General features: G+C 40.5%; 1 protein-coding gene across 1 annotated transcript in view; it reads right to left on the minus strand.

Moving 5' to 3' along the window:
• LOC133142833 (teashirt homolog 2) overlaps positions 1-9858 on the minus strand; it is a 37499-nt gene extending 27641 nt beyond the window's left edge. The window contains exon 1 of the mRNA XM_061264429.1: positions 9284-9858. Within this exon, the coding sequence (XP_061120413.1) occupies positions 9284-9323 (40 nt within the window). The 5' untranslated portion in view covers positions 9324-9858. The remainder of the gene's footprint in view (positions 1-9283) is intronic.
• Between the last annotated feature and the right edge of the window lie 534 nt (positions 9859-10392).

Here is a 10392-nt window from a genome sequence, read left to right on the forward strand (position 1 = left end):
CGCTTCCAATATCAAACTCAAATCACACTCGGAGCACATTCGTCATCCGGCTGACACCAGACAACTTTATTGTATGCGCAAATATAATACCCAGATGAATGAAAGTTTTGGAAAGTTATCGAAACTGCAATTATAGATATATTGCACAGTGCTGTACAATGGCGGATAAGAGGTTTTAAATGTGCATTTTATACACTGTGCTGTAATCTGAGAACTTCCTCAAGGTGGAATTTCATCCATCTATTTTTATAGACAATTACACGACACATATAGACAGAAAATAAGTCAATTAAAAACACACACACTCATTCACACCTAGGGATCTATTTCGGTGCCCAACACAAGTCAATGGGTGGAATTTTTTCATATTAGTTCCATAGTTAGAAAGGGGCGTCAGCGCCATTGTGAGAGTGAACACAGCCGACTTACTTCCTGGCCGGTGAAACCGGCTCCACTCATTGTCTTTAACTTCTGAAGAAGAAATAAAATTGCAGGAGTTCATGAGTTCACATGAGCCTCTCCATAAAAATAGAGCCTCTACAGAAAATGTCTTCCAGGATTACAGTTCACCTTCCAGATTTAAATCTAAATTTCAACCAAATATAAATGAAATATGCACCAGGATTAAATACATCACCATCTTAAAAACTTTACATTTTTAAAATGAACTGTCATAAAAGTGTGACTTATCCAGTATATATTGTTTTTTTCAAGATCACTAAGGGCCTTCCGATGATATTGAATCAATGGTTCGACTTTCGAGGCTTTGTTATGTTTCAGGACGTCCCGCGGGTGCGGCGGCCCGACACACTCGTCAGCCACTGTTGTTGCTTCTCTTAATCAAGTTGTGAGCACAACACAATTATTCCACATCCATCACGGACACTGAAGCTGTCACCGCTGTTTAATGAGTATCAATTAAGTCGCTTCAACTGACTCGCTCAGCACGTTGGGAAGACACAGGCGGGCGGGTGACCTCCAAATACAAAAGACCTTCAGGCAGAGCGGGCTTAACGTGACAATATGTCGTCGTTTTAGCCCCAAATAACGGCTTCATTTGGATTTTATACGCACTTGCAATCAGGGAAATGCGCGGTTACTGCTTTGCCAGCTCACCTCTTTGTGTGAGACGATATTGTTACTGTTTGGTGTTTGTAAAAACTCAAATTATAAATCAGTGTTTCAAGTCAAGGCAATCCAGGCCTTTGTCTCGGGCAACACGTATGTTGGCTATAATTGGCCCACATTAAAGACAAAACAATAACACAGCTTTGGTTAGAGCAGTTAAAGGGACAGTGTATCGTTTTTTTCACCATCTAGTGGCGGAATAATAGAATGCAATGACCTAAGTTCGAAGCGTGTGCATTTTGAAACACGCGCACTACGGTGCCTCAGAGAGACCACAGTTCACTGTAGCAGAATGTTGGAGGTGAGACATGTCAACACCCTGTATGGTGATGCGCAACATATGTGATCTAAGTAGTGATTACTGCACTTAAAATAATATATTTTAAAAAATGCACGTTAATGTGAGACATTGATACACACTATAAAGACTTTCAGTTTGAACAATGTTCAAAGCACTAAAAGAAAATGAGCAAACCTTGCTAATTGGATCAAAATTCCCCAACATTGGGTATGTGTCTACGCTATTTAAGCAAGGGTCAATTTGATCAGAATTTTCAGGATTTGTCATTAAGAAAGCCAGTGCGAGGGCCCGTTCATTGCTGCTTGCAGCTTCACGTATTATTATCATATGACACTGCTCACATCATAGATCAGCTTGTTTTATGAGCACAAACTTAGAAACATAACAATAATTTTGGATATTGCTGCAAGCTGAATAATTTTGCTTCATGATTCACTCACTGTTCTTTTATCCAAGTGCATTTAAAAGAATCCAATAATGGCTAGTAACCAAATCTCATCAGAGATGCATAAAACCTCTGTTTGACCCGCAGCGCGAGATGGAAGATGGCGGTCTAGCAAGGTCAACGATGGCGGCTGAGCATCGACTTGATTCATCAAATTAGGTCGTGTGTAATTGCACCGCATGACGACTCATAAAACACGAGCCGCATAAAGCTGTCGGGGTGCCATCAGCCCGACGCTAAACGAAGTTACCAAAGGTGCAAAGTTCAGCACTTTATACAGCACCGCAGGAACGTGTCCAGCAACGCGTCTTCTGCTCACATGCTCATCGTTACCGAGGTGACGTGGGCTGAGCATCCCGAAGCCGGAGTACAGTATTATGCGAGGTTTTAAGCTAATTGGGAGTGGGTGATTAATGTCATGCGGTGATCGTTAAATATATTTGAATAGAATGTTGGTGAGATGCTTTTTCAATTGCACTCTGATTGACTGTCAAATAACCAATCATATTCCTTGATTGCGGATTGTCATGATGGACGCAAAAATACATTGAAATTTTCACAGCTAAAAAATTGATAATTACAAGTCGATTTTATTTTTCTTATTTGAAATCAACATAATTAAATCATATAATTTAAAAAGCAAATGGATGTATTTTTACATTATGTGGTTATTATACTGAAGCAATCTGCGCAAACACTCAAAACTCAATTATATATTTACAGATTTTATTTTACCTTTGTGTAAAATTATTTTTAATTATTTGTTTCTAAATTTCACAAAAATGTATTTGGGTATTATTTTTTTCGCTAGCTTGTCATGCTTAAATTATATTTGCCAGAATAATGTCTTGTTTTTTGCTATCTTCAAATTAGGGTACCCTCACAAATCAATTTTGAAATCCACTCAAGTAACCAAATTTGGTTCCTAATTACAATCAATTAAACTATGATGTAATATAAGTATGTACATTAGACCCTTTGTTGCTGGATTAATTAGCAATCAATTGAGGAATTTCATGTCCAGTTTTATAACAGCTGAGTACGTGTACGGTAGAAAAAAATACTCAAAATACTTTTAGCTCAAATAAGTCTTTAATATTGCTTTAACAACCACTAGTACATTTAAACAAAATACCAAAAGTGTCAGCATAAGTCTTTCCAATATTGTGATATTATTCATCGCATTTTTTTTTCTCAGAACCGTACCGCCCAGAGTTAGGCTTATTACTTTTTTTTTTTCATGTACTGCAGCCCGTTTAGGCACCTAACTAGGTTGGGAATTAATTAACAGTGGCCAACAAAACAAGGCATTTTCCTCGTCACCTGGATATAAACGTCCCCACGATGACCCTCCCTGAGGATGTGTATCATGTGACGTTGATTTTCCTTCGCAATTACCACAGATCACTCCATTAGAATTAGCCACATTGTTTCCATCGTTTTCGCAGTCACATGGAGGCGAGGGGTAATTTACATATTTCATCTTAATTGCGGCTCATCAGAAGTTTGATAAGCAGCAAATCAGATAACTTAACTTAAATGTTTTCTTTGTTTCTTTTTTTCCCTTCGTGACAGGAATTTTTGGTGTATCATGCGCTCATTTCAATCCAACTATAGTGCTGGTTCTTTTTCTTTTTTTTAATCAATATTATTTCACAGCGGCTGCTGAACAAAAGCAGAACATCATTTGGTCTCATTCAGTGAAAGGTACACTGGTAGTCAGGTGAACCTAATCTGTTTGTGATTTGTTTTTAAGGCCTCCATATGGCAGACGCGCCCCCCTCCACTCCCCACCTCCCGACATTACACATGTAGGTCAACAAGTACAAGATGAACGCCTAAATCTCCGTGTATGGAAAAGATGGAAATGACGTGGGGCCACGGGCATAAATTACCAAAACGAGAGCTCTGGCGGGAATGTTCGTCGTAAAAGTAACACACGGCGCATGAGGAAGTGAGCATTTCAGCGCAAAGAACATAAAACAGACAACCTCCAACAGCACCGTGTAATCGATTGCAGGCCGACCGTTGCTACTCTATCCTTCAGATGCGCACAAAGCATCGGTTTAGCAGGTTTACACTTAACTCACATCCCAATATTCTAGTTATTGTCACACTTAATGAGGAATGGATGAAAAATCAGAAATTGACTATTTTCTGTGTCACGTCTACATGAATTAAATTGTGTCGTTTGCCTGGAAACTGGCGCATGTCTCAAGAGGACGCCGAGGTGAACGGGTGTAGCGGAGGGAGAAGAAAGTTGGACATTTTTACGTCAACGTGTTGTTTTAAAAGCTTCAGCGTAGACATTTTGGGGGAACCACATTGTGAGTGCATAATGGCATTGTTAGTGCATAGTGCAAGAAACTATATTATGTAAATTAAACGAAAACTAAATACCATCAACATAATGTAACTATCTCTGTTCAATGTAAATGCATATGGTGGTATTTGCACAATAATTCCACAAAGTCCACAAAATCCTTTTTTTCTAGTAATTTACAGAGAAATGGACTCAGCAGAAGTGTGATTATGCAACAAGACAAAGATTTTAGACAATCACAACAGAGCATGTAGTTTACCTCCCAAAGTGGATGTCAAAGGGAGAAACCCTCAGAAACAAACAAGAACCAAAAGTCCTTTCAAATGGAAAATGCAACAGTCTAATGAAGTCAATTGATCACACAAAGGAAGTGCGTCTGTCCACTAAAAATCAGCTCATGCGCAGGAGTCTCGCTTCACCATGACGCAGAAAACATAACTCCATCCTCTATCGGCACAAGCAGCTAGCGGCACCTGCCACCATCTTACCTGACTTGAGATTTCTCCTCATTTTACAGTAAAAAGTCGCTGATGAAGAGGAAGTTATTATGGGAAATCTCAAAGGTGGGAGAGCCCAAAACTGCATACGCTGCAGCAAAGTGCGCCACGCTCGGGAGACTGCATTTGATCAAAATATTTGTTGACGTCAACCTTGTCGCAGAGAAACACTGAGATTTAATGCCCGCTAATGATTGCATCACATTGCAACTTCCTGGACCTCCAGCCGAAGTTCGGTGCCCCAGAACATAATTACGTTTCCACAAAATAAAGTTACACAACTTTTCTGCTTTTAATTTTGATTTTGAGTTTGTTTTTTTTCCTCTCCCCACTAGTTTGGAAGTGAGCGCTTCATACACAACAATCAACACACGAGCTTTAGGTATCCGTACCACTACGCTTGATACGCTGACGGAAAGACGCCAAAATGTGGTGCAGTGTGGATCAGTTAAGAGTGGAAATAGGTCATGTTGTATTCATGGCTGTTTGTTTATTAGCTGGATTACACATGAAATGCTTTCTACCAAACTTTGAGAATTGGAAACTGGGCCAAATTTGAATGCAACAAATATTGTGGCACAAAAACAAACTAGTAACTCTAACCCTATCCCAATAATGCGGTATCCTAAATAAGGATTGTTTGACCTTGGTGGAGGTCTGTGCTCTACTGAATGACTTTTGTCATCTTTTTACACAATCAAGACGTCAAAAGAATAAATAATAATTCTCAACCACATAAAGCATGTCAGAACAATATAGCACCAAGACAGCGTGATCGCTGAAGAGAAGGTGTCAAATTCCCCGGTAACAAAAGAACAAGCTTTGTTAGTCCTTCCTTCAAACTGGACTATCTTTTCCCACCTCAAGTAGATCAACAACATCTGCCTTGATGCTCGGATGTTTTCTGAGCGAGCCACTTAGGAAGAATCTGTGCGAGGCCATTCCCACAAGCTGCTGTCAGTCACGAGCCGGCGCTGCAACACTTAATGCCTTTGTCTGCTCCCCAATTCATCTTGTTAACAGCAAATTGGGTTACAGGCACAGCGCTATTGTAAAAATTAAAAACAACAACAGCGAGAGGGATCCTCCCACGGGTCGCGCAGTAACATATGGCTCCTTTCACTCAAACATGAACCTTGCGCTACTACGGCGCCTTTAAACTGAATAAAAGCACAACATGTGGCTGATAACGTCTCACAGTGATGAAGGTTCATTGCACTCCAAGAGCTCTTCTCCAAAGCGCTATTAAATCCATTTTCATTATACAGGGAAGACCTGCAGTTTACAAACATTCTTTTTATCCTGTTCAAACTTTTACCCCGCATGAAGAAAAACTACTGGATGCACAGATGGATGGACAAACGGACTGACGTGCGGACGAACGGATTGATGGATGGATTTAGGATAAATAGAGGGTTGGCTTAATGATAACATGCATGTAAATCCCCATAGATGGCTTAATGAAACTAACACTGCGGTTGTGGTAATTATAAACCTTTGAAAATGTGTATTTGAACATAAGTGGTCCGAAAAATGCTGACAGAGCATATCATAATACTTGCATTTGCGAAAAACGACCATTAATATTTCAGCTATGTTGCTGCAGACTTTTTGTGTGTTTTAGCATCAAATCAGTGTGTACAATATTACTAACTGTTGGTCATGACTCACACTTCAGAATGTGTCGCACAATGCCAATTGATGTATTTTTATTGTTTATATTGCAATTACCTATGTTCTGGTAATGCGCAATACTGTGGCGTGGTGTTTATTTTTTCCCTCGAAAATCCTGCTACATAAATTGTTGGTGGCGTTTTTGCAGTGCTAGACAGACAGACAGACAGGTTATTGTTGTGACTTTTGGTTTGTCTCATCAAAAGTCATCACCAAAACACTATAAGATAAATACCGTTTTTTTCCGTGTATAATGCGCCCCCATGTATAATACGCACCCTAAAAATGGCATGTTGATGCTGGAAAAAAGCCTGTACCCATGTATAATACGCACCCAGATTTTGACTCCTACTTAAGTCCGTGAACGTAAAATTATTTCAGAAAAAAGATCATCTTTGGGAACAACCGGATGTTCTGCCGGTCAGTATCACTGCGCATGCGCTAGCATACTCAATAGCGAAGAAATGTTTCGGCTTTGTGTAGGGTACATTGTGACAGCAAACGAGCAGGTGATCTAGCAAGCGTCTGATACGAGAGCGTTGTGTTCGTATGGAGTGTGTTTGAAGTGAACAGCAGAGAAATTGAGAATTTTTTTTTGTACCCATGTATAATGCGCACCCCAGATTTTAGGACAATAAATTAGCTAAATTTTGCGCATTATACATGGAAAAAAACGGTAACTTTTTTTTTTCTAAATTTTGAATTCTTAAAAAAATAACCTAACAAATAATCTAAGAAGCCGTACAATTTGACTTTGTTTGGCCTCGCCTTTGCTTTGCTTTCGACTGTGTGCCGTATTCTAGTGTTTTGATATTTGATCCTTCTCTTGTATTGGATCTCATTAGATTGTGCAGGTATACCTAATATTGTGTGCAGCGGGTCTAGTTATGATCTGACATTTCCATATACATCTATTAATAAATGCTACAAATCCCAGAGGAGCATCCTGACTGCTTTGTGATTGAAAAAAAAAAGAAGGGACATAGCATCTTTAAGGGCTCTACATCAACAATGAACACATTTAAAAATGTATTCCTTTGCATCTTGTGTGCACTTATTTCCATCCTCCTTTCCCCTTGTTCCCGCTGCACACATCATTAAACATATTATTATAACATGACTGTCAGCCGCCGTCTCCGCTCGCTCCATTCTTGCTCTGCCAGGTAATCAATTTGTCGTCACTCTCTGTAACCTCAGTAAAGTCATCAAGTGAAATGAGTTACAGCTGCAAAGAGCCTTCAAGAATAGGGGAGGACGGCGAAGAGGAGGGGCGCGGGAAAACGAGAAAAATGACAACGAGGGCCGGGAATATTCCACCGCTTCGCGGCACCGACGCAGGTCTTGAAGATGAAATATTAATGCACAATTTGTTTATCTGCGGGCCCACATCTCACAAGCGCAGAGCTGTTAATTTTCAAGAAAAGTGGGTTGGGGAGAGGAGGAAGGAGGGGGGGGGGGGCTCGCAGACAAGGGATCAGTCAGTCATGAACTCTTCACAGCCATTAGCGGGCCGACATTTTGATGAAGTATTCCTAATGTAGTGGATAGGAAAGAATGAAAACACTCTGCCTGCCAACTTTTGATTGACCATTAAGCCACTGATGAATGTGCCTGTCAGCCAGAAGACAATTACCTCAACAATGAAGAAACTCTTCTGGAGGGCTTATTTGTACGCTCGCACAGGCCCGACACATTTAGGGAGCGTGTAAAGGGATCACTTAGGCACCGTCTAAAAAGTTCCCCCAACCCACTTCTAAATAATGAAAGCAAGGGCTTTTTAGGGAAGGACCACTTTGGAGGTTGAAATGTGAGAAAAAAATATTCGGTGCATTTTGAGCGTGACTATATTTGTGTGTGTGTGTGCGCACGCGGGCATGTGTGTGAAATCTTAGTATCTTCGTCACGTAGAAAAGCAACGCTATCATTGGCGGAGAAACAATCGCCATCTGCTCCCAGCATCCGCAGCCATAATAAAGACTGATAACTTCTCACAGCTTCACACGCGCGAGAAAAAAAAGGGCATCCTCTGAAAACACTCCTAAGGGGTTAGGTGACAAGGGGGCAAAGGTCACAGATTATGGCACCCTTTGGCGAATTTAGCATCCCCAAAGACTGGAAGTATTTAAGTCATATACAATAAAGCCCCTCCCCAAAAAATCAGTCTGTCCGTAAGATGATGAAGAGTTCACAGAGAGTTCACATGCAGGATATAGCGGCTTCACAAAACATCATGCAGACAAGGAAAGCATTACTTATTTCTTTTACAACTACTACACATACAGGCATGCAAGGGGAGGAGGATCATTGAAAGGGGACAAGTTAAACGAATTGTTGATGATAGATAGATAGATAGATAGATAGATAGATAGATAGATAGATAGATAGATAGATAGATAGATAGATAGATAGATAGATAGATAGATAGATAGATAGATAGATAGATAGATAGATAGATAGATAGATAGATAGATAGATAGATAGATAGATAGATAGATAGATAGATAGATAAAGATATAGATAAAGATATAGATATAGATATAGATATAGATAGGGCAACTTGAAGTTGGCTTATGCACCTTGCCTCCACCTCATTCGCGGACCACGATCTTAAGTGCTGCGCAGAACATGGATGTTGCGCAGGTGTTCCCAATAAAATGCCTTGCTGCTATCATACATTAAAACAAACTTATTGCGGTACATCAAATATCAATTTAACTAAATGCATCGTATGTGTCGTATGTATAAGAGGGTCCTGTATGAAAACAAGCCAAAAAAGTTTGTTGAGAGGGAGGAAGGGAGGACTGGTGGGAGGAGGCACCTAGGTGAGGCGGTGACCATGGCAACAAAGGCAAAACAAGCCTAACAATGTTCCTAATAAAAAGAAGACAACGAGAGTGGATGAGACGTCTTCTTACCCGCAGCCTTTCGAGGCGCCTGCTGCTTCCTGCGTGGCATGGTGCCGCGGGGTGGCCGTTCGCGCGCGCGTGCCCAGGTGCAACCACAATGCGGGGCCACTCTCGTGCGCGCGCATAGAGAGCGCACACGCGCTTGGAGTGCGTGGTTTCGTTTTTTTCTTTTTTGTTTTCTTTACGTCGCTTGTGGCTTGCAAGCTGGCTGCCGGGGAGAATCCAGTTCGCTTTGTGTCGCAAAGCAGATCAAAAATAAAACGAGAGCGTGCAAATCAATCAATACATATTAAATAAAAAATAAAAAAAATCAGAGCTTCTTCCGTCTTCTACGCGGGACAGAGCGCCCCCCTTCTCGTGTCCATCTGATCGCTGGTCCCCGCGTATGCGCGCGCGTCCACTTCCACCTCCGTCGACTCTTAACGCGTGGTGGAGCTCAATTAAAAAAAATGTAGAAAAACAACAAAAAAGGGCTTTTGGCACCGCTAGCGTGGACTGCTGGGTGCAGGGGGTACGGGCAGAGCAGATAGGCGATGTCAGCGCGCAGAGATCCACGCGAGAAACTGAACATTGAAAACTCCTCCCTCCCTCCCTGTTTCCCTCCTTCCACCGGGCCGGACCTGACGACGATGATGGCAGCGAGACATTTGTGAGAACAGATAAGCAGCAGTTTATTAAAGGAACAGAGGCTGCGTGGCGCTTGCTGCCATGCACATGTCTGTACAGGGATTGTTTGTTCCAAACTGATTTTGTACCTAACTTTTTTTATTATCATAAATAAATAAATAAATAAATAAATAAATAAATAAATAAATAAATAAATAAATAAATAAATAAATAAATAAATAAATAAATAAATAAATAAATAAATAAATAAATAAATAAATAAATAAATAAATAAATAAATAAATAAATAACAAAGATCTCTCAATTGTCATGATGTAACCTAATCTCTGCGACTTCTCATCCTTGAAAATGTGCTATATTATTAGAACAAGGTGCTGTGCCTGCAGGATTTGGGGAAGTATGCATGTGACGACGCTTGAGCAATGGTGATTGATTAGTATGATATTATTTAGTAACATCAATCGATGGCCATTGCTGAAGGCGTGTAATTG

This window comes from Syngnathus typhle, linkage group LG2 (genome assembly GCF_033458585.1).
Source record: "Syngnathus typhle isolate RoL2023-S1 ecotype Sweden linkage group LG2, RoL_Styp_1.0, whole genome shotgun sequence".
Lineage (NCBI taxonomy): Eukaryota > Metazoa > Chordata > Actinopteri > Syngnathiformes > Syngnathidae > Syngnathus > Syngnathus typhle.